The sequence below is a fragment of the Vanacampus margaritifer genome, chromosome 17 (assembly GCF_051991255.1).
Source record: "Vanacampus margaritifer isolate UIUO_Vmar chromosome 17, RoL_Vmar_1.0, whole genome shotgun sequence".
Classification (NCBI taxonomy): Eukaryota; Metazoa; Chordata; class Actinopteri; order Syngnathiformes; family Syngnathidae; genus Vanacampus; species Vanacampus margaritifer.
In genome coordinates this window covers 9,529,167-9,553,817 of record NC_135448.1, presented here as the reverse complement: position 1 = coordinate 9,553,817, position 24,651 = coordinate 9,529,167, and the positions used below count along the sequence as shown (strand labels likewise).

The following is a 24,651-nucleotide window of genomic DNA, read 5'->3' as shown; positions in this document are numbered from 1 at the left end:
ATACTGTGCGAGAAGTTTTCGTGTGAGAGTTTTTGTGTGAATGTGAGAGTTTTTTGTTTGTTTGTTTCAATGAGAATTTTTTTGATGAGTATAAGATGTGAATGTTTTTTTTTTGTGTGCCTATTTGGCACCTCACTGCATCGAATAAAGTGTCGTGTTGCTATCGTGTAGCATCAACTCTCCAAACCCAACAGAATGACAATTGTATCATCTAAAAAAATAATATAATTGGCTGACAATAACCACACTGCAGTGATAGAGGTAATAAAATCCCCCATTACTATCTAAAGACTCTCGCCAGAATTACCAACCCGGCTGCATGAGCATCATCGGGGGGGGGGGGGGTGTCAGCTGCTGATGTTTGCGGTTATGAAAGCCACTCTGAATAGGACAATTTAACAGCACTTTAATTTAGACTGCATGTCATATACGCGTCCCACAAGCAGCTATTGAAATGAAAACCTGTACGGTCCGTGCACTAGCATCAGCTGCTTTCTCACAATAATACAAGTCTTTGATTTGTGCAGGTGCGAGACTGCCCTCAATCCAGTTCCGGCTTCGCTCGCTTCTCCCGGGAGCTGCGGAACAAAGACGAGTACAGTCAAGTCCTCTTCTCGGGCTTCTGTAGGAAGGTGAATCACATGGGAAATGCATGCAAATGATTCAAAGATTTTTTTTTTTTTTTTACTGTCAATGCAGGGGAAAAAAGAAAAGTATGTTTCTTTCTCTAGTAAAAAAACAAAAACAAATGACTATGCACACAGTGAAGTATGGTATAACCTATTTAGATGTAGATTGGAGTGCATTAGCAGCATGTTTATGTTAGAACACAACATTTTGCACATTTCATATTCTCAACTCTCCAAAACAATAGCATAAAAAGAGAAGGAAGAACAATCAAACACACCCTGAAAGTCATAGCAGCAAGTGCAGTCAGCTGAAGCCCTGCTTATTATTTTGCTGAATTTGCTCTTATCATCTCCCAGTGGATGATAACGGCCGCATTTTCCGTATCAAGGACAATGGAGAGCGCAGCCACCGTAAATCGAGGTGCTGCTTGAAATTATTATATTCACAAGATTTGTTTTGTGCATTTTCCATTTTTTTGTTAAATGATCTGATTCTTGAACATCTGATAGCTGGGAAGTGATACTAAAAAAATCTCAAATTGTGGTCTATAACCCTTGCGTGTGTGCTCTTCCTTTAGGTGAATAGGTTCAACAAAAGCACCGACCGTGGTTTGCTGGTCACGGACAAGTGCTTCTACAAATTAGAGCCAAAGAAACAGTACAAAGTTCTAAAGAAAACTCCCTTGGACACTGTAAGTATGAACATTCCACAATGTGTGATATATATACAGTATATATAGACACTGATTTGAGTACTGAGTTGCCATATTGGAAGTGGCAAAGGAAGATAAATTTGCTTCTTGGTTCAAATGAGTAAGCACACCTGCTATCAACAGCACATCACAATTTTTTTTTATAAATAACTGTATCAGGGTAGAAAACAATAAGATCCATTCATTAAATTTGTAAATCAACTGTGCCATCTTTATGCACTGACAAATAGACTGAAAACCGTCCGACTCATTCACATCACCATGTTTTGACCTTGACCTTTGACACGAGCCCTTTATATTCCTGTCAGACATCGCGATGACTTTCCGGCATGACAGAGCAGCGGTCTACTTTTCTTCAAGTCGTTTATTCTCTTAGTGTCTGACCGGGATACGACTCCTAACCCTCAGTATGAGCAGCGATGTCTAATGGCGGCTATCTTTAGCCGCTCTAGTGCTGCTGCTGCTGCCTAATGATGCTGTTTAACCTCTGGCATGTTTTCAGCACTTTATCTTGCTCTCTCTATCTTGCCCTCGAAAACCACTACATGCTGGACATGCAGGAAATGTGGATGTTGTTGATAACAACAGATTGTTGACAGTTGTTTGAGTCAAGAGACATTTTTTTCACTCCACAATTCCAAAAATCGGATTTTCTTTGGTCAAAATACACAAGTGATTAATAATTATAGCACAGTTTGCATCCACTGTTTTTGTGTCAGGCAAATGCAGTCCTGCTTTTGTTACCTTGACGACCGGGGCAGAGCTAGGACCTGGAGTGATTCCTCAGTGTTGCTATATTTAGCAACTACTATTTTTTTTTTAAGTGATGACAACAAAGCTAGCGACTTTTTGTAGTTTTACTGGGAACTTTTGGAGATGCTCCCTCCTCTGCGTACAGACTGCAAATGAATGTGGCTTGCTCGAAGCCACCAATAGCGTCCTCAAAGCGTAGGCAATATTTTTCTCAGTATATTCTGTTGATTTTATCCATCACATTATTCTCATCCCGACCATATACTATGCCATATAATGTAATAATCTTTTTTTTTTAAATTTATAAATAAATAAAAAAGAGAGAGCAATGATGATGACATGTCAAATCGGTTAAATTAAATTAAAAAAAGTCCAGAAAAATAAATAAATAAAATAAAAATAATGTAATAATCCTTGGCATTTTTTAAACCCATAGATTTGAATCTGTGTCAATCTTGCTTGTGGTGCATGTGAGCAATTAAAATGCTGAGAGAAGCAGCAACCAAGCAGTGCCGGGTAGTTAACAAGAAGTAGTAAATAATTTAAAGGTTTGACAGGGCAGGAACATCAATCTCTTCACAGCTGACCCCATTATTGGGAAAAATTGCTTATGGAAACAGTTCATGAAAAGTTCACAAGGCTTCATAAGATGTTTATTAGCTGCGGCGGGCAATGAAAATCCAGTCAAACCACGACTATATGTTTATATTCACAGCTAACAGGACTGAGCGTGACTAGCGGCGTTGACCAGATGGTGGCGCTGCACATATCCTCACAGGACGACGTTCTACTGTGTCTTCAATGTGGGGAACTCTGTCCCAACCAGGACCGCGTGGGCGAGCTGGTGGGAACATTGGCGGACCACTTCACACGGTCAGTGATACTTTTTGAATGAATGGAAAAAAAAAAGAGCAATGATGATGACATGTCAAATCGGTAAAATTACCGAATGAACAAAGAAAAAAAAAAAGAATGAGGGGCCCTAAATGGGACGAATAAATAAATGGATTAGGTGGCTCATTGTACTGAGGTCATTTGAACGGACATTTATGTAATAAGACAGCTTTATTAGTGCCTAGAGACATATTCATTCAGTATTTGCAATCACCATTATACATATGGGGAAATGGCTTGGTGTGTTAAAAGAAGTTAGCATCTGAGTAGCACCATCTGTTCACTGAAGCATACAATGTTAAGTACGAATAATCCGTCCATCCGTTTTCTATTATGGATTGATTGTTACCATTCAGGCAGCTTTGCATTTATCATGAGTTATAATTTGTAAATATTCAAGTCTGCTTGACAATATGCTGAATGTGCGTTTGCGGATCACTTGCATTTATTTAGTTTCAAGATGTTAACACACACAGGTTTCAAAAATGCACGTGGCCTTTCCCCGCGGGAATGTTTGGAATCTGTGTATGTGAATATCTTGAAGCTGCGTAACGTTTGCGGATGTATTTGTAGATCTGAATCTGATTTGTGGATCTGGACCATGGATATGCTGTATTTGTGGATCAGAAAAATGTGACAATTTTGGTTGTTATTTATAGATCTCAAAAATGTGAAAATCATAGATAGATTTGTGGATCTGAAAAGCACGTGAAAAATCGTGGATATATTTGTAGACTTGAAAAACGTGTGAACATCCCGAATATATTTTGTATTTTTAGACAAATGGTGGTGGTGGGTGGGGGGGGGGGCACATCCTGGACTGCATTTACTTCAATTAGCGTTTTAATTTATCTAAAATGTTATTCTGATTTTTTTAATGACCCACTGATCATATCTATTCACTACTATATTCACTCGCTTTACTTTCAATATCCACTCAGTGATGGTATGAATTTGAGTGGGAATTGTTGACCAATCCAATCCACTTTATTTCTATAGCACATTTTAATTTTATGTGTTTCCAAAGTGCTGCACATTAAGATCCACACACTATCGTACAAATTTAATCGAGGAAAACCAACTATAAATAAAGTCAATAAAATACTAAAATATAAGTAAAATAAAAAAAGAAAGAAATACATTTGTAATTTTATAAAAAAAAAAAAAACACAAAAAAACAGTCAATAAAAAATACAAGTATAAGAAAAAAAAGAAATACATTAAAAGTGGGTCTTAAGATGAGACTTCAAAAAACTTTAGTCCGCCTTTCACCTAAAGTCATCTGAGATAGAGTAAACCCTATAGCAGGTTTTGGCGGTTTCCCTCTTCCAACACAAGCTGATTCCAATCAGCAGGATCATTATCAGGCTTATGCAGAGCTTGCTGATGAGCTGATCATTTATCAGCTGTGTTGGAGAACGGAAACATCCAAAACCTGCAGGACTACGGCCCTCCAGCACCGGAGTTTGACACCTATAGGAGATAATCCAAGGACGCTCCTCTCCTTAAATAAAGTATTTCATTCTAATTAACCTCATGTGCACATGCAGTTGTTGAATTGAATTGAAAAAGTTGCTTTTATTTAAAAAGATTTTTGAAGCAACACCGACTGATGATACATTGTGAACCTTTTACTCAAATAGTTTCCTCTCTAACCATTCAAAGGCCTCTCAACCAATAAAAAAAAAAAAAAGTCTATTAATGTCACAAATCATATTCTTGGCATTCATCACCGTCATGGTGTCATAGTCCGTGTGTGCGCACCTGTTGTGAATTACCGCTGACGTTCATCACATCCATCGCTGGAAATGTGAATGTTGTTTATAGATGTGATTACAAGGCGACCCACATTCATGTGGAAGATGCGCCCTGCATGTTTTCACACCGCGCACGCTGTTAGCGCTTCGAAATAATGCAGCGTGCGTTTGATTGCTTGGCCTCCAGCGCCGGCGAGAGAACCGCTCGCACGCCGTTATCATCGCAACATAAACGATACAGACTCCCCCGTGTCCATGTTATTTGACTTTTTATGTCTTTTTTTTTTTTTTTTTTGTCTGGAGGGCAGTTTGCGAGGCCCGGCACTTTTATTAGTTTGAGATGATTGTGTGTTTTTGTTCGCTTGCGATCAACGCGACAGCTGCGTTGCTCTTTGCGGTGCTGCGGAGGCACCCATTGGGAGTACGTGACACCCCCCCCCTCCCCCACACTCCATCTCTTTTGCCTTTGTGGCACCATCTGGGGTGAATGAAGAAAGGTTGTGACCCTTCATGTGGCTGCTCAGCAAAAGGAAACTTATGAAACAAAGTCAGGGGAGAGTTGGCGGCGTAAAAGAATGACACACTCCTGCGCTCGCCTCTCTCAGGAAATGACATATTGGAATATGCAAGTCACATGCATGTCATTGGGATTTTGGGGAATGGCCTAAAGGGGGGGGGGGGGGTTCTCTTTCTCTAATATGAACTGGATAAAATATATAAGTTTATGCTGTTGACTGCGTTTAAAACTGGGTCAGCGACGACATGATTTTAAGCACATGCTAAAATGTGATTTCAAAGTGCGTCATGTTCCCTCCGCGAAACGCGTTCCCCCCTCACGTCGTCTGTCAATCTTCCCTGTACGTGCCCCCACAGCGCGCATCCTATCACCTCTTTCTGTCTGTCTCTGGCTTTCTCTTCCCATCACCTCCATTCTCTTATCACCGCGGCCCAGAATGTCAGCGCACTATTAGAAATAGCGCTTCTGCTCTAGGTACATTCCATACTAAATTTAACCATAGGGTACATTTTGACAGGATTTCCACAAAAATTAAACACCTTCAAAAGATCCAGCTATCTTTTATGGCAGGGGTGGGGAACTTTGATGCCATGCACATCCTAACTTATGTATGACAAAAATACTATTTTAACTCGTTCAAGCCAGAAACGTATAAATACGTTTTTTTTTAATACTTTGTCCTTCACTTTTTTTTTTTTAATGCTAGGACATACAGAAGGCTTCGATGCGGCTTCTGACCCGAAGAGGTCGCTTAAAGCAATGGTAGTTATTACAAAAAACGTCCAGCAGTTGGCAGCAGAGTATAAGAGATCAGCCAGGGGCCATGTTACAACAAACTCTTTTTGCCAGTGTTTTCAACAGTTTTGTGAATAATGACGGAAACAGATACAAATATACTTTTCTTTTCCTGATGAAAGAAGAGACTCAAATCTTTCCATGTTTTCGTAGCAGTAGAACACAATATTCTGTGGGCCTTGCAAAATCAGTCATAATCCAGTAAAACAGCCGGGAGCGAAGGGGGTTTCTTCAGTGAAAATGGCTGCGAATGAATGAGTTAAATATGGACAAAATGTGTGTATGTGCATAATACTTTTCTTTTTGGGGCGGGGGGTTGTCGTAAAAAAAATTAATAATGTAGGAGCTTCTCAGATTGTTGCCCATCCCAGTTTTTTTTCTTTTCAGAAGATGACACCCAGAGGGAATTGGAAGTAAGAGTAGCCCAACTATGGGTCAAAAATGGACCGATCATCTACTTGGGTCAGTTTGACCCAACTTTGAGTCAAGAAATGGGTCTTTTAGTGTAAAACAACCCAAAAAGTTGGGTCAAATTTAAAAACCATAACGTGGATCGGTCCATTTTTGATCCATAATTGGGTTACTTTTGACCCAACTCTTTTGACCTAAAAAAAAAAAAATCTAAACAGGGGCATGTTAATATAAATAAATAAATAAAGTGTTCCTTGTCAAGAAGTTTATCTTCTTGATTTGCATTGAAGCCAGAAAGAAATATTATCAATTTAAATGTAAAAGGCAGAAAAGTAATACATTTTAGAGTACAACCAATTGTAAGTACTTTTTCCGTTTAGAGCATGCACTGCAAAATGGACTGTAGAAAATTTAAGAAAAAAAATATGGTAAAATAAGAAAATTATTTTATTCAAATAAGCAAAATTATGTGCCAACAGAATAAAAGATTTTTACTCAAATTGACCTGTAAGATTTTGAAAAATAAGAAAATAATACTAGCCCCATATCAACCACTGCGGTCTTGAAAATAGTATTTTCAGACTAAAAACAAGTAATTTTTCAAGCTGTAATAAATAGAACTACTTTCTTAAAATTAGTGTTGTTCCGATACCGTTTTTTGGCTCGTCAATTCAAAATAAGCCAATTTAGGTTCAATTTAAGAAATGATATCTTACTTAGGATTGTATTTTTTGCAGTGTGACTAATATCTGTGTTGGTCTGTATACTTGCAAAGAAGTGGTGTGTATTGTGTTGATGGGGGGGAGCGTAGTGGGTCGAACTTGTGGACCATCTGCTGGGACAGCTGGGGGGAGTACGAGTGGGCTCAAGGCGGGATTTAGGGTATGATCTGTCCCAGCCTAGTAGACAAGCTCGGGTTCGTTGTTTTAAAAGGTGATTCGGGGATTTTAGTCATCACGTCAACTTTTCCGGCGTGCCGATTTGCAACTCTGCAGTGGAGTGTCTCGTAGTCTTTCTTTCCCCGAGCTACGTCTCTCATTTTCTGAATTATCATTTATGAATATGGAAAGAGCCTTGATGGGTTTAAATTCATCACCGTCTTCTGGGTCACCCCTCCCTCCCTTTGCTGTGGCGCTGAGACGCAGGATCGTACCTCTGAGCATATGCGAGCAGTCCCGTAATGTGGTTTAACTTTAGCTTTGGTCTCTGGCCGACTTGTTGATGTCTGACCTCGTTGGCCGACCCGCAGCTCATGTGCAGTCACTTAGAAGCGGACGTGAGCAAAACGCGGCCGTTTCCAATGAACTTTTTCGGCCGTGAGTGGCGTTATCCTAGTCCTGAAATAGCGTCGTCTGTTTCTGCTCCCCCCCCCCGCCTCCTCCTCTGCTTTTTCTCCCTCAGTGGTTGTCCTCGATGTGTTCGTCTGTCTGGCCCAACTTCAGAGGCTGCTGGGGTTCTGCCCTCTCATCGCTTAGATCGCCCCCGGAATCCCACTTTTAATCGCCCTCGATATCTTCTGCTGGTTCCAACTTTTGATTTGGATTAGGATCAGGGGTAATGCGGTTTGGATCATATGGCGAGTAACTATAGCAACGGCTTTTAACCCAGGTGGAAGTAAATAGTGTGGAGACACTGACCTATTTCTTGCTCGGCTCCCGTCAACCTGGTGGGTCATGTGGTGCCGGCATCTGTGGCCGCCGCAGCACAAAATGAAACATTGAGCGAGGCTGGATCTTTCCTACTGAGCCAGGGATGTCTAAACTTTTTCCTCTGAGGGCCACAAATTTCATTTATTAAATACACCAAAATCAGTCAAGCAATTTTATATTGTATATATTACAGTTACTTTGAAAAAAAGATATCGTAAAATGAGATGAGGCAAAAAAAAAATCGAAATATTAGGGGTGGCCCGGCCCTTTATCCCATTCGATTAGAGTCACCCCTGTACCAAACAGCAGCCAAATCCCATCTTTATATTCCGAAGCAAAACAAGACCATTTTTAAAGCAGTTAATTAATTAATGTAATAGGTTCACAATTCGAAAGAATTTTGCTTACCAGTTATTCACCACAGCGATAGGAACATAAATGTTCCAATTTTACTTGTAAATAGTTCATATATAGAAAAGCTCTACAGAATATGAAATGAATTAAATACTAGTAGTGGCAGTCTCCATCAACTGTAGGCTATAAATATAGTTTTTATTATATGCTACACGGGCCTTTAAAAAATGGTTGGCGGGCCACAAATGGCTCCCGGGCCATAGTTTGGACACAGCTGCATTGAGCGAATGAGCTTCCTCACTTTACTCCCTTAAAATACATGGAGAATAGTGCTGTCAATATAGAATATTTTCTAGAATCGATTCATCTATCGATTGTTCAATCGATTAATCGAATTTGTTCTACTTTTACATTAAAGTGTATTACAAAACCATTTATTAACCAGTGATTGGTGTTTAGATGGTATTTCATATTTATATAGTGATTTAAAAAAAGGGGATTGATGTTTTACCGGTTTGGTCATTGTTTTCCAAAGTAAAAACAGATGTTTGTAGATATCTTATTTTGATTAAACACAGAAGATAATCAATCTTCTTTGGCTCAAAACGATTACTCGATTATTAACTCATTCACTGCCATTGACGGCTATAGACGTCATAAATTCATTGTAACTATTTCTATTAGTTTAACATTTTTTTCCACTTTTGTTAACAAGAGGATGAAAACCTAGATTTTTTTTGTACATTTAGAACAGATATAACATTTGTGATTAAACGTCAGTTAACTAGTGAAGTCATGCGATTAATTACGATTGAAAAATGTAATCACCTGAAACCCCTCATTTTTTATAATCTTTTATTTAAAAAAAAAAAATCTTTTTTTTTTTTTTTTAAAGAAAAGATAATTAAAAATTAGGGGCGTCAGGCGATTACCATTTTTAATCGTGATTAATCGCATGACTTCACTAGTTAACTCACGATTAATCACAAATTTTATATCTGTTCTAATACAATCAAAACAATTTTATGTTTTCATACTCTTGTTAACAAAAGTGGGAAAAAATTGTAAATTAATAGAAATTGTTAAAATGCATTTTTGACATCTATAGCCATCAATGGCAGTGAATGAGTTAAAATGGTTGTCGATTAATTTGATAATCGATTTCTTATCGATTCATTTTGATAGCTCAAATGGAGAATAGGCTAGTTCCCCTTGTTCATTTTGTTCACCAGCAAACCCGATACCTATTAAATTTGAGGGAAAAAATTATATATTTTTCAAAAAAGTTTAGTGAATACGCATAGGAAACGTGGTTAATAAGAACCACAGCTCTAATTGTAACTAGGGATTCACATAATACTTAACCAATAAAATTGGAGTAAAATCTACATTTTAGTTAATAAATGTAGTGGAATAAAAGTGAAAATTCTTCAATAAAATAGTGTCCCAGACATCTTGAAGCCTTTTTGGCTACTGACTTCAAAACAATTTCTATTTGAAAGAAGCTCTTTGTGCATTTGAGCAGCAGTCATGCACCAAATCTAAATCGACCTCAGACCAAAGCAGGACAAACAAACAAACTGGTACAACGATGACGTGTTGACCAAGTGAAGGCTGACCCAACTGGCAGCAGTCCCGCACAGAAAGTGAACACACGAGCACATAAAGTGGATCAAAACAAACTAGTTTAGATGTAGCCTAAATGTCAGTCTTTATGTTTTGAATACCTCAATGGTGTCCATAAATATTCGTGTAGTGCTTTTCCTCATTAGCGTCGTGGTTTGACTTTCAGCAATAAGCAGGGTAAGCTTTTAACTTATTGGGAACAGATTGACTAACATTTCACGCATGTGAACAGAGATGGGTAGTAATGCACTACATTTACTCAATTACAATTACTTAACTCATTCACTGCCATTGACGGATATAGACGTCAAAAATTCATTTGAACTATTTCTATAAATTACCTTTTTTTCCCCACTTTGTTAACAAGAGTATGAAAACCTAGATTTAAAAAAATATATATATATTTAGAAAAGATATAAAATCGTGCGCATTTTAATTGCCTGATGCCCCTCATTTTTAATAATCTTTTCTTATTTTTAATCTTTAAAAAAAAATCAAGAAAAGATTATTAAAAATTAGGGGCGTCAGGTAATTACATTTTTTAATTGTAATTAATCGCATGACTTCACTAGTTAACTCACAATTAAAAAAAAAAGATTATTAAAAATTATTGGCGTCAGGTGACAAATTTTTTAAGTTGTAATTAATCGCATGACTTCACTAGTTAACTCACAATTTAAAAAAAAGATTATTAAAAATTATTGGCGTCAGGTGACAAATTTTTTAAATTGTAATTAATCGCATGACTTCACTAGTTAACTCACGATTAATAACAAATTTTATATCTGTTCTAAATGTGCAATAAAAAAATTCTAGGTTTTCATACTCTTGTTAATAAAAGTGGGAAAAAATGTTAAACGAATAAAAATAGTTCAAATGAATTTTTGACGTCTATGGCCGTCAATGGCAGTGAATGAGTTAAGTAACTTTTTACATCAATTGTAAGCTACTTACCAGATTAGTTCTATTGACAGATACTTTTTACTATTACTTGAGTATTTCTGTTACCAAACACTACTTTTTACTCCATTACATTAAGCTAATCTTACCACTACCGCCATTAGACTCCATTCCACCAATCAAATTGAGCCAGGCAGTCACATGACACATTTACCTCATTTATTTAACTCAGTGCTGTCACGTCTGCCTCAAATGTTGACACTTCAGCCTGCAAAAACTTCATTTTGAAAGAATGAAATTCTGCAAAACTTGCTGACTACTCACCACCGTGCTGCCCTCTCTTCAATTTGGTGTCATCCAAAGCGGGCTCCTAAAACGTCCTGTTCGATTTGAGTCTTCACAATTTATCAGCCACAAGGAACACATCACGCTTGATGTTATTCACGGAACTGTTAAGCATTCAGAGCATGAAAATGAAAATGAATCAAACACGTCAGCGGTCGCAGTTTGCTCCACTGTTGATAACGCATGACTCATTTTGTATTATTTTTTCCCAGAATGCCCCCTGAGAAGACTCAAGTGGTGGTGGGGGGGGAGGTCAACCGGTTGAAATAACCCAACTGTTTCTGACAGCAGCGGCGCTTATTATAATTGAAGAAGTTGCCGATAATGCGTGCGATGACGCCAATGCTCGTCGGGTCGCTCGAATAGTCCGGTTCTCCTGTGGACGTAAATGCTGCCGTTGCCCTGGCGATGGTTTAGTGGGATTAAAACCATCCATTTAAATTGATTGCATTTCAGCCTTTTATTGCCAAGTGGGCTTCTAACTGCTCAGAAAAATGACTATAAAAGAAATAATTTTTTTTAAATTTTGTTTTCAACCGAATCAAAGGAAAGTATCCACTTTTTGTTTGGGCTCTTTTGTTGTGACGCTTCAAGGCCTGACCTGCTTCGCGCTGTCAGTTTTATGACACTTCCTCCTCCCGGGACCCAATTACACCTCAAGAAGGGTGACACTGAATGAAGCATAAAGTTTGGGGTGGGAAAAAAAGAGGGCAGGAGGGCATCAGCAGCACAAGTTGACAGAAGGATTGATGGAGTCGAGGAAAAAGGTGGCGCGATGATGAGACCCGACCTTCTGACCCGTCGCACTGGAGCATTCTGTCAGAATGTTCTAGAACTGTCTTCGGTTTGTGTGATGTTGTCAGAGGGATCGTTAAGAGGAAAAGTCAGAAGGTCCGCTTATTAATCTGACAGGCTGTGACACGAAAAGCGTGTCTCTTGCTCATTCGGCTCATTCAGACACCTGTGAACAATATACAACAAAAGTGAGCACACCTCACATTTCTTCAGATTAGGGATGTTGATATCGAGTTATTTTAAAGTTCCTTTAACGTCACTCGTGTTTTGCACCACTTGATTTTTGCACTGTGCTGTCATCAATGTCCAACATGAATCGCGTATGCCATCTACTGGCAGAAAGATGTACTCCACACAAATCGATGTCTCACCCTCAATCCGTTTTTTTTACAGCACATCTTTTTAACTTGAACTTCAAATAACTATGAATTACTATGAAATTATTGTATCAATGAACTAAAAGGTTAACATATTTCTCTACTTTTATGTTTACAAGAGTATGAAAAAGTGGGGAGGAAAAAATATACATTTTATTTTATTGTACATTTAGAACAGTTATAAAATGTGTGATTAATTTGCGATTCATCGTGAGGAAATTATTGAAGTCATGCAATTAATGATGATTGAAAAAATTACCCCTACTGCAGATTTTTTATTATAACTAGACTGAGTGCAATTTCTGTAGAAATTGCGTGGGAATGCTGAATGCTTATGAAGTACATGAAAAGGTCAATTATGTGAAAATGACAAAGTATTAATTGTAGTTGAAAGATAAATGAATAAAAAGAACACTTGAACTGCAATCTGTCTAAGGTGGGATTCGAACCATCGCCTTCCTGTTTAACGGTCTGCACTAGCTGAAGAGTCGTCAAAGCGGGGTTTGAACCCAGGTCTTTCGCTGTGGCAGGCAATTGCTCAAACCAATGATCTAGAAACAAAACTTAATAATGACTTCAAAAGTAATGTATGTGAAATAATTTGACAATGATTAGTATTCAATATTGCATTTGTACTTAAGTTGTCCAGGCGGGGTTTGAACCCATTAGTCTAACCCCTGACCAAACTTGTCTTGTTCAAAATCATGGCTTATGGCGTATTTATATCGAAAAGTGTCATCTGATGCTGAAAGCTATCAATGTTGAATGCTTTCAACATTCCCACAATTAAACACTGAAGAAAAGGCACATGGGGCACTTTCACTTATGGGGTGTACTCACTTTTGTTGCCAGGCGTTTAGCTAGTAATGGCTGCGTTTTGAGTTGAGAACTCAAAACAAACCCCTTTCCTTTTGCCTCTCTCGAAGGCCATTAATTTGAGTGGACGCACGCACACACACACGCACATACACATACTCACCCACATACAAAAAAAAAAATATATATATATATATATATATATATATGTGTATATATATATATATATATATATATATATATATGTATATATATATATATATATATATGTGTATATATATATATATATATATATATATGTATATATATTAAAAATAAAAAAAATAATAAAAAAAAGAGAAAAAAAATTATTTTATTTTTTTTTTAAAAAAGGAGAGCAATGATGATGTCAAATCGAATGAACAATACTGAGCTCTCCTTAGAAAAAAAAATATTTGAGTGGGTGGATGAAAAGGAAAAAAAAGAAAGGTTTATCACTTTGATTTTATCAGCATATTATTCCCTGGGAGCGACTCTGCATGAAGCTCGATGTTGATCCGGTTGTGCCATAATCGGGCAGACGGCATTAATAACCGCATCATGCTCGCTGGCTACGCTTTGCCACACATACGCAGCCCGGACGCTAATAAAACAGCGAGTGATTCCTCCCTCCATAATGAAGGCACCAGAGGCACAGATTCACCTTGCATTAGCATTAGCATCTCAGAGGCAGTGACGGGGAGAAGGATGGAGACGGGAAGCTGAGATGAAGGGGCGGAGCCGGTGGCAGCAGGAGGTCCGGGGGCTCGGGGCGGCGGGAGCTCTTCCTGCACCCCAAATCTGTCTTCAATGCTGTCTACGGGGCGATAAATTATTCAGCTGCTGAATGTGGACTGTTCGGCTCAGTGCAGGTCATGTTTTTATACATAATCCTTAGAGCAACTCTTCAGACTCGGTTCGGTGCAAAGCATGTACAGTACATTTTACAGTACACTTCCTTTAATGCCCTCGCTGTGGGAAAGGAGAGCCACAATCCCCAATGCACTTTTTAGCTATTTATTAAATGCAGGATTAAAAGTAAAAATATATATATTTAAAAACATTTAATTTTATGCATTTTAATGTATTAAAAAATAAATATAATAAATAATAAAATAATAATTAGTGCTGTCAAAGTTAAAGCGTTAACTGATTAATGAATCACCAAAAAATTTGCGCATTAATCATGAATCAACGCACTATAATTACACTATTAATTTTACATGCATTAAAGTAAAGCATTTAATAAATGTTTGCGTATCACATTTAGAATATTTGTTCATGTCAAAAATATCGGGGTCATTTTTTTTTTCATTTTAAATTATGCAAGTAAGGGTGTACAGTGGATCCAAAAAAATGTTGAAGACGTCCTCATAACATTAAATGTCAAAAGAATTAACACATAAATGGTGCTCTTCAAATTTGGTGGGAAAAAAAATGTTTAAAAAAAGCCTTTTTTATTAAGCGATTAATCATGAATAATCAAAATTTAAAAGATGTGATTAATCTGCTTAAAAATGTAATCGTATGACAGCTCTAATAATAATCAAACGATATAATATATTATTATATATAGAATAATGTAATAAAAATATAATATAATAAAAACTGTTTTATATAGTCTCCCTAAATTTGAGATTTTACCGATCTCATGATTTTCATTTTTTGCATTTTATCCAAAACTTGAGGAGAAAAAAATATCGGAAATATGTTTTTTCGTTGGACCAGCCAAAAATGCTGTCAAATTAAAAAAAAAATGCATTATGCAAGAACTTTTCTATACATATGTGTTTTTGTAAGGCCTTAAACTGAATTAAGTAGCTGTAAAGGACATCTCAATGTCAGGTAAGAAATATGAAAGGATTAGTATTAGTGCTTAATTTATTTGTTCCCAAAAATGTATAAATATGTTCTATTTTAAATATTACCATGCTCCCAAAGAGGTATTTATACGTTTTTTCTGTTTGTTTATTATTATTTTTATTTATGCTAGCGCATACACAAGGCTTTGATGCAGCCTCTGAACTGAAGTGAATGTTTGAAGCTATGGTAACGGCCAGCAGGTGGCAGCAGAGTATAAGAGATCAACAAGCTGTTTTTTTTTTTAAACAGAAACACTGTTTTAAACAGATTTGTGAATAATTATGACACTTAGCTATATTCTCAAGCTAATTGCTGTGAAACAGAAACAGATAGAAATATACTTTTTTTCTGATGAAAGAAGATACTCTCATCTTTCTTTTGTTTTTATCGCAATAGAACCGAATATTCTGTGGGCCTTGCAAAAACATCCAAAATACAGTAAATCAGCCGGGAGCGAAGGGGGTTGCTTCAGTGAAAATGACTGGGAGTGAATGATTAATAATAATAAAAATCAAAATTTTAGAACACAGTAAACTGTAGATAAACATCGACAATACACAGTATATACAATTTGAGTAAAAAGAGTGCACAGAAAATAAATAATGACAGAATCAATCCAAGCAAAGAATCCAGTTAAAGTGAATGAGCGAATACGCTTGAAATTATATTTACTGTATATGAAATGCATTTGATTTACTCGGGGGGCCTCCGATAATTTTCCAAGGAGTTGTTTCGAATGCTCGTTAACTATGATTCAGTGCCTCTCAAACACAACAGTCACATTGTAGCACATGAGTTCTCAATGAATTACATTTGATGAGCTGCCAATTGGGTGTTTTGCGCGTGAACTGCCTCTCGGCTCCTCACATGAGCCGAGGATGCTTCTTCACGGATAGAATTGAGTTATTATTTTCAGCACCATTCCCAACACCTACAGTTAAATGTGTAAACGTGTACGTCAGACCGACCAACTGCGGCGTTCACACTAAGCAAACAGTTTGACTTGTCGTTGGTGTTTACGCACTTCTAACAAGGAATTACGCATGACGTGACCAATCACAAGGGGGAGGTTTTGCTGCGAAAAACATGGAGGATCTAAAAGTGGAAGCTGTATTTAGGCTCTTATTGGCTCTCGGACGACCCAACAGGAAACTCCTGCTGAGGTCACCCAGTGTGAGCATGTGTGGGTGCAACGTAGGACAGTTGGTTTTTGGGGGTTCGGTCGGTGGAGTTTGACGTTGTTGAGGGGTCAACGGAAGAACGTAGAATGTAAGGCAACACCTGTTTGTGTGACTGAGACTGAATGGTGACATCGCTTTGACAAATGCAGTCCAATGTCATTGGGCTATTTTTACACATATCCTTTTCCACAGTGCCAAATAATTACATGGATTTTGAAATTAGTCTTTAGTATGTGTGTTGTTGTTTATATTTTTATATGAATACATTTTTTTTGTATTGCCTGAGTGTATAATTACATGGATTTTGCAATTAGTCTTTAGTATGTGTATTGTTGTTTATATTTTTATATGAATACATTTTTTTTTTTTTTTAGATTTGTATTGCCTGAGTGTATTTCAGAAGATTTTTTTTTCGTACAGCCAATAGCTGCTTTGGTCTAACTTTTGTTTGTCTTGGGTGCTCTTCCATTCTCAACCGCTAGATGCCAGCACGCGGATTTAGTTTGAGTCGGAGTCAAATTGAAAGAAGAAGAACAAAACCGGAAGCCTACTTTTTGTTGAGAATTACTGAATGCCATCTACTGTAATCTTGCTTTTTATGCCTACAGAAAGTGACAACTAGAGGTATATTTTATATGATACATCTTTGAGCATGATAAGTACGTCGTTATTTTTAAAATAAAATAAAAACGGGACAGAACAATTTCACAGAAAATCAGTCTCACCAGGAACTACTTATCTTACAAATCAATGTCAACCTAAAGATAAGTTAATTTTGTTCATTCTTTCCCTTTTGCTGTCAATTGTTCGTTTTTAGTGAAATTTCTCCATTCCCTTTTGCTCTTTTGCTGTCAATATGTACTCAACTGGTGCACTCATGGCCAAAACTATTCCATAGCAAGTAAATATTATGTAATCTTCCAGTCTTTTAATCATAATTTACCTTTTCAAAATTGCAGCTTCCGTCTAAGCTTTTCTCAGGAGAAAGGGGCTCAATTGCCAATCTGGCCTGTTTCCATGAGCCAATCCTGTTTCATCAGTCACATTAGCAACATTCAAAAGTGTCCACAAATAGCTGGTCGGCATCTACTTCAGAGACTTTTCGACTCGGGTTCAAATGAAGTGCGGCCACTGTTGGAAAAAGGAACATTTCATGACATACAAGCCTAATAATAAGCACAGCAAGCGTGCACTGTGAGTCCGGCAGGCCTTCACTGGGATGTTGAGGGATACAGTAGAGAATTCTTTTGGATAGGGATGCTATTGAGGCTGAGTTTTTTTTTATGTGTTGTGCCAGCTTGTGTCTGCCACAGGAGTGGGTGGGACTGTGCCCGAAGGCCAAGAGGAAGCTGGTGTTTCCTGGATCATCTTTAGCTGACTGTTAAGACAAGGCCAGCTGTCTGATGAGCAGAAAATAGAATGTTGGCGATAAATCAATATATTAACATTGGATGCTCCTCAAATAACATGCCAGTCTTTACGTTGTGCTAATCTAATTACTGGCCACGCCATTAAGTACACCACCCCAAAAAAAAAAAAATATATATATATAGATAGATATATGAGGCATTATTTATTACAAGACCCTACAAGCTTTCCTTCCTCTTTGTATAAATTTGAAAATCCATTCATCAAAAGTCTTATGAGGAAATTTAGTGAGTGGATATCAGTATAGATTTGATTTCCAATTTTCGATTTGTGCTAAAATGCCGTATCAAATAAGAATGTTCAATATCACTTTTTTCTGACTTGTGTAGTCACTGATACATTACCAAATACTACATTACCACTAGTGCTTTGATACATAAAATCCCCCCTCCCCCCAAAAAAGAAGACATAATAATAATAATTCTCATGAAATCTGGTGACTTTCCAGGGGCAGAAGTTGAATAACATTAATGTCTTTTGTGTTTCAGTGTAAGAAAAACAGCGTTAGCTGTGAAGGTGTGCCCGTCCAGCATCCGGCTACACATGCGCGGCAAGCCAAAGACTGTTACCGTGGAAACCAAAGAGGGCCAAGCTAACCCTGATTTCAAGAAGAGTAAAGATGGTTTCATTCTACTGGTCCCGGCCAAGTGAGGCAGTCACTTCGGCCAATCAGAAGCTTTCAAAGATTTTTACAATTTTTTTTTTTTTTATGGCCGCAAAGATTTTTTTAGAAACTATTGGAACTGTGAATGCTTCTTGGTAACATAAATAAGTGTCACGTTTAAGGGAATAAATTATTTCAGCTGTTGTGTGTTAGGATGTTCAGTAATAAATAATTCTCCATTGCATCTAAACAAATATTTGTTTTTCTGAAATGCACTGACGTCATGTTTTGTGCTTTCCTGTATGCAATCTTCTCAGTTACAAACAATATCCTGGTGTTTAGGCGGGAGGAAAAACAGTTGGATTTATCTTTAATCCAAAGCGTCCGTTGAAAACATGCAATCTCGCTCGCCGGCTGCAAAAAAAAAAAACGGGACCAAATGACGCTAGAGTTATTTCCTGTCTTGTCCCTTTGGTGTCCTCAGGATTAGATCAGAATTGTTGCAGACGTTTTGGCGCAGGAATCCTTGCTATCAACATGTCACGCAAGCGTAAAAGTCAAATGAATTTTGTCAGTTTGCAATTGTGATTTACTGAGGCCAGTGAGGCGTTCTTGACAGTCTGGGGTGTATTCATGCCTACTAACGCCAGAAGGGGCTTAATTGGACTCTTACCCACTTATCAGCATTGCGCAAAACCCTCCTGACATCCTTTCCCACACACTTTTAACATCAATTCACACCTTGAGAGACTAACGGTCCTCACGTCTGTGTGACTTGAGTGTGTCGGCGCACGTGACCTCAATGTCTTTTCGATGGCATGAATGTGTGAACGACTTGAGGGGAAGTTAAGACGTCTCTTCTTGTCAGCAGGACACGAAAGCAGCCTGCAGGTTGCGTTTGCCAATCAATTCACCATAATGTGTAAGTTGCTCCCCCACAGGTTCATATTTTGACGGACAGCTCATCTGTTCTTCCGTGAAGCACCGCCAATCAGATTCCACTGGAGCTCAGCGCATCCCATTTATGAAGCACCGGATTGTTGTTGTGATGTAATCCCTTAATCATTAATGCAAAATATATGATTAACGAATGATGTGTTTATTCAAGCAAATCCCTTCCATTCATGATTAATAAGCGTTATATGCTGATGGTTTTTTGACCATTTTCGTTCTCTCCTCCCGTTCACAGCAGCAGTTGCCACTCAGCTTCACATCAGATTCCTCACAGAGATCCTGTCACATTACGTGGAGGAACGTCTCTGTGTTTAATGGTGAGTTTTACTTCCTTGTATAGAATCAAATGTGCAACGGCACACCTTCACCAATGCCATCGAATTTTAATATACCAGCAGCAAATTCTAACCTTGATGGATTCTCAACTTCTGCAAATGCAATAAGGAGACGATTATTCTCCATCCATTCATTTTCAATAAAGCTTTGAGGTATCAAACTCAAGGCCCCGGGGGCCAAATGCGGCCCTAAGGGAAGCCGTAATGGCCCGCGAGAAAGTGTACCCCATGTTGAAATGTTAAAGTCTGGAAAACAGGAAATTATTGACGTATTCTTCAAAATCTCTCCCAAAATGAACAACTGCAATCATCCAGGTTTGACAAATCCGCAAAATGGCAGCGCACACGTCATTTTGCTTGTTTAATTTCGCCTACGAATTGTGATTGATCAAACATAAGATGGCTGAATTTGCATTTGTCTTTTTCTGCTTTTGTAAACATTTTGCCGGAGGCAAAAATTGGAATGCACATATTGTCTATTGCGGCAAAACAGTTACGTAGCTTCTGAATGAGGTTTCGTTTGGAGCCAGTCACAAGAAGGAGTCATGCCATATTTTAGTTTTCATTTGCTGGTGCTGCTCTCTCCCAGATGCTTCTGTACTTATGTTTTGAGCTCAATGTTACGCAAGATGTGCCCTCCGGGATGAGTTCAACTTTATGTGGTTGTTGGCGTCCACTAACACTTCCAATTCCATCACTTCAGACTTTATTTTTGCACTTGTGATGCTGTTCCAAAAGTTCTATATTACATCACCACTTTTACACCTATTGCCAACAGTGCCCGATCTTGTTAGCGTGAGTAAACATGAAATTTATTTTCCGCTATTTGGAATCCTAGTGCAATTTCAGTAATTACGTGCAACACATCCACTGACATTGCGTACAATCTGGCCCTTGGAATAGTTTATTTTTCTTTATCTGAACTTTGAAATCCGCCGTGACAGACTCTAGTTGCGCTTAATGAAGACAAGTGGCAAAAGAAATGGTTGAATGGACGCTTCTTTGCCTTGTCACTTTATACAAATGCGAGTCGTCTAGCTCTAATCTAATTGATCAGGCCTGGCTGATTGTTGACGCAATCTCTTAAAGCGCCATGCAATTCCATTACAGAGGGGCTGGCACCTGCTCTGCTTCTCTTTCGGGATTAAGAGCCGCGCAGCTAGGATTTTGTAATGAGTTGGAGAGGATTTAGAATAATATGTGTCCCAGAGCTGTGTTTTTTTTTGCCCCTAAATCCTCTCAGGGCAGACCCACCACTGCTTCGGAGAGCCCAGCAGGTTTTTCCTGCATCTCTCCATTATCAGAACCGAGGGGAAGTCACATGTTAGAGATTACAGTAACATGAGGGGCAGATTGCTATTCGCTTGGCTCCCTCTAAAACAACATGCCAACAGCCTGGATGTTTACTAATCTGGACATATTTGAGATACCAAAGGGTTGTAATGTCATTATTTCAATGTATAATTAATATTTGAGGAATTAGAAGGTGTGGTTTTATGACGAGCTGGTCTAACTACCAAGTTAACCTGGCCATCTGTACACATTTGTATTGTTAACTATTTTTTAACTATATTGTTTGCATTATTTATATTATATTTTCTTGTATTTTAAATATTTGTTATATTATTATTATTATATTATTATTATTTTTTATTATTAATGAAAACTAACAAAATAGCTGTATCTAAAATTGAAAACACATTTTCATTTACTTTATTAACACAATATTTAGTGACTTTCCTCCCCATATTACGCTCCCTAAATATACTGTATCAGAAAACTAATAAACTAATCTAAACCAAAGCATTTAAAAATAAAATAAAAATAACAACAAAAAAACAGCTTTAAATACCAACTAAAACTAACAAACAAAAGTAAAAATGAAAGAAAAATTATTAAAAACCCCAAACTATTATAACCCTGCCGCCACATTTTTTTTATATATATATATATAGTTCTAATAAACTTTTCCATGAATTCCTGCTGTAGACGTAAAATTACTAAAATTCACGTCACCATTTTAATAAATTAGAAAAATAAAGCATCTTTTGTTTACGGTAATTGTAATCGGATTATTTCAAAGCACATGATATGACCATTATGACGTCAGAATGTTCATTCCCCCACTCCAATTAGTTTTATCAACTTAATATGTCAGATTCCCCTTCACTAATTAAATCATCAAATGGGGGCTAATTGGTACGGAGCTTCTTCACTAAGATCTCTTGTTCCCTCACAAATGTTCTTGTTGTGGATTCGTATTAGTTTTCAAACAATGGGCCCTGACTTGTTTTCATAAGTCAATAATTTCGATATAGTTGGTGGTAACAAATAACAGAAGTAGACTCCCAACAACTTTCTTTTCAATTTTAACAAACTAATGACATTTTCCTCAAACTCAAATTCATGCGAAACACTTTTTTTAATTGTTTACCACCATGTGTGACCAATGAATATATTCTTGCGGTTGAATTGGCGGAACCGGTTCCATGGACAAAACAAATGGAGGTTTGTTACATTAGACAAGAGAGACATAAAAGGTGAACTTGGCTGTTGTTGAATTCAAATGTTGAGACATAAACAGGCATGGCCGACTTTGAACAGTACATCTGGCTACCAGATCCAAACCACTTGCCGCCCATAATCCTTTTCTAGGAAGCATCGTTTGCAACATTGCGTGATCCCAGCGGGCTCGTAAAAGTCAGTGAAGAGCAACCGAGGCCTCTGAAAGCAGCCTCAGAACAGAAGCACCAAAAGTTGTGACACAAGGAGGCAGAGCCGGGTGATTTGTGCCCTTGGAGGACACAAAAAAAGCTGCACTGAAGTCAAATAGGGTGGCAGCCATCTGCGGCAGACCTCTTCATCCTGTCTGCCCTTTATTTAATTTTTCATCAAAGCATCTCGGCCTCGTCTGCCTCACCTCTCTGGCCTCCGAGTGGGTCGGCCCCTCCTTCGCCACTGACCTTATGTCCATCCACGGCCCATATGGCGTCATCCCTCGCTGCCCTCTCAGCATGTTGACCACCGCAAACTAATTATTAATGTCACTTCCATAATAATTTCCCGATATCAGCAAACACCTGGCAGATCTATTGCGTTTTGCCGAGTAAGCTTTTTTCTCTTTTTTTTCAGACCAGGGGCAGCACAGAGGTGTTCATTTGTGTCATTTGTGTTATTGTATACGATGCAGACACCACACATACCGGTATATAAACTTTAAATTATTTCCATTTCCAAGGTTTCTCTAACTGTTGGCAGGGCGTTGTTCATGTCCATATAGCTTTCCTAGCAAGAGTTAGCTAAGGGGTGCTGTTTAAGGCAAACCTGACTGTTTTTACTGGTGATGTGTGAACGGATGAAGCTACATGAAGCACTTGCTATTTATTTTTTATTTTTACTCCTCTTGGTTTAAAGTCGGATGCAGTGGAAATATTTTCATTGCACTGGCCTCGGTCTTTAAAGTGCCTAGCTCACACCCATCAGCTTGCTAGGTGGCTGGTTTGGCAGCTACATGCTAGTACTGGAAGGTATTAGCGATGAGCAGATATCTGGCAGCTAGTTGGCTTGTTAGGCTAGCTAGGTACGAGCGGCTAACCATTAGCGGCTAGCTGCTAGCCAGGTGGCTGGTTACACTACTTATGTGCTAGCTGCTAGCCATTAGCTGCTAATGTCAGCCAGCAAAGTGCTACTACAAAGTATAATGTAAAGTAGGATACCAATTTGAACAATTTGACTATTGTCGAGTTGCTTTTTTGTTGCTGAATAGCCTGCCTAATTGTTGCTTAGTAAGTGGACACAAAATGGCTGATGTGTCACATTCTCACAACGATGTGAAAATACTTTTCAAACTCTTTTTTTTATTTTTTAAATAAATACTGCAGACATTTAACATTTTCTATGCATATTTTTACTGTTTATGAATCTACTTATAGTATATAGATGCCATATAATTGTGATAATGTTTGTGCGAAATATATTGGACATATTAACTGTATTGTAATGAATAACACTTTTCACTCCCTTCCAGCTGGTGAGATAGGAATGCACATGGGAGGCATGTTCTCAAGTTCTCATGGTGATAACACTGTGGGTCTGAGGAAGTCTAGGTCGCATGGTAGTACCTGTCTAATCATATATTTCCGGCTTTGGACGGAACTGGAGTAAACATGTCAGTAAATCACTTGTCTGTCTATTATAATTACTAACCCTTTGTCCAGCCTCAGAGGAGGAGTATGCTTTTTTCATCTATAAAGCGACTGTGTGTTTTCATATTGACACACTCGAGGCTTAACATCACCTTTGAATGTAAGCATGTCTTGTGTCTTTTAGGAGCTCCTAAAATAAATCTTTTGCAAAAGAAGCTTCTTCATCAGATCTCATTTTTCAATTATTTCGAACACGCAAAGATTACATTTAATATAGTAATCAAATAATACCTTTAATACTTAATAGATTTTGCTAAACAGCAGCAGATTAAGAAGATATGTGTATACTTTCAATCTACACGTGCCAACCACTAATGAGCATAATTGGAGACCGTTTCTCAAAGCATGTTAGACTATTGTGCGAAAGACACCAGCACACAACTGCAAATATGGTTAAATGTGAAATATGAAGATAGGCGGACAGTGTTGCAGGCACCCCTCTGCTCACTATAGTGCTAAATGGGCTCATAAAACCACACTGCTCCACTGGTGTCCCTTTTTTCATGTCAGGTAAATGGCCTCTGAGCTCTGCAGGGTTCCCTCACGCTTGGAAGCTGCGCACACACCTCCGCGGCACTTGCGAGCCAGGCAACACTTCCACCTGTGGTTGCAGCATGGGGGTGGATTGACTCCACAGACAGCCTCAGATGGAGCACAGCCCTCCTCACAGGAAGCTAAAAGGCCATCTGCACCCCGGGACATTGTGAGGTGGGCCTTCAAGCTATTTTATGT

The 24,651-nt window shown here is 38.1% G+C and overlaps 1 protein-coding gene across 13 annotated transcripts in view; it reads left to right on the top strand.

Annotated features, from left to right (window-relative positions):
• myo1g (myosin IG) overlaps positions 1 to 24,651 on the top strand; it is a 124,421-nt gene that overhangs the window by 52,036 nt on the left and 47,734 nt on the right. For 12 of the 13 annotated variants that reach the window (XM_077547957.1, XM_077547959.1, XM_077547954.1 and 9 more), the window contains 6 exons: positions 528 to 632; positions 1,208 to 1,321; positions 2,811 to 2,968; positions 18,310 to 19,475; positions 19,615 to 19,696; positions 24,430 to 24,627. In XM_077547957.1, the coding sequence (XP_077404083.1) occupies positions 528 to 632; positions 1,208 to 1,321; positions 2,811 to 2,968; positions 18,310 to 18,472 (540 nt within the window). In that variant the 3' untranslated portion in view covers positions 18,473 to 19,475; positions 19,615 to 19,696; positions 24,430 to 24,627. The remainder of the gene's footprint in view (positions 1 to 527; positions 633 to 1,207; positions 1,322 to 2,810; positions 2,969 to 18,309; positions 19,476 to 19,614; positions 19,697 to 24,429; positions 24,628 to 24,651) is intronic. The other variant, XM_077547948.1, reaches the window with a different exon arrangement.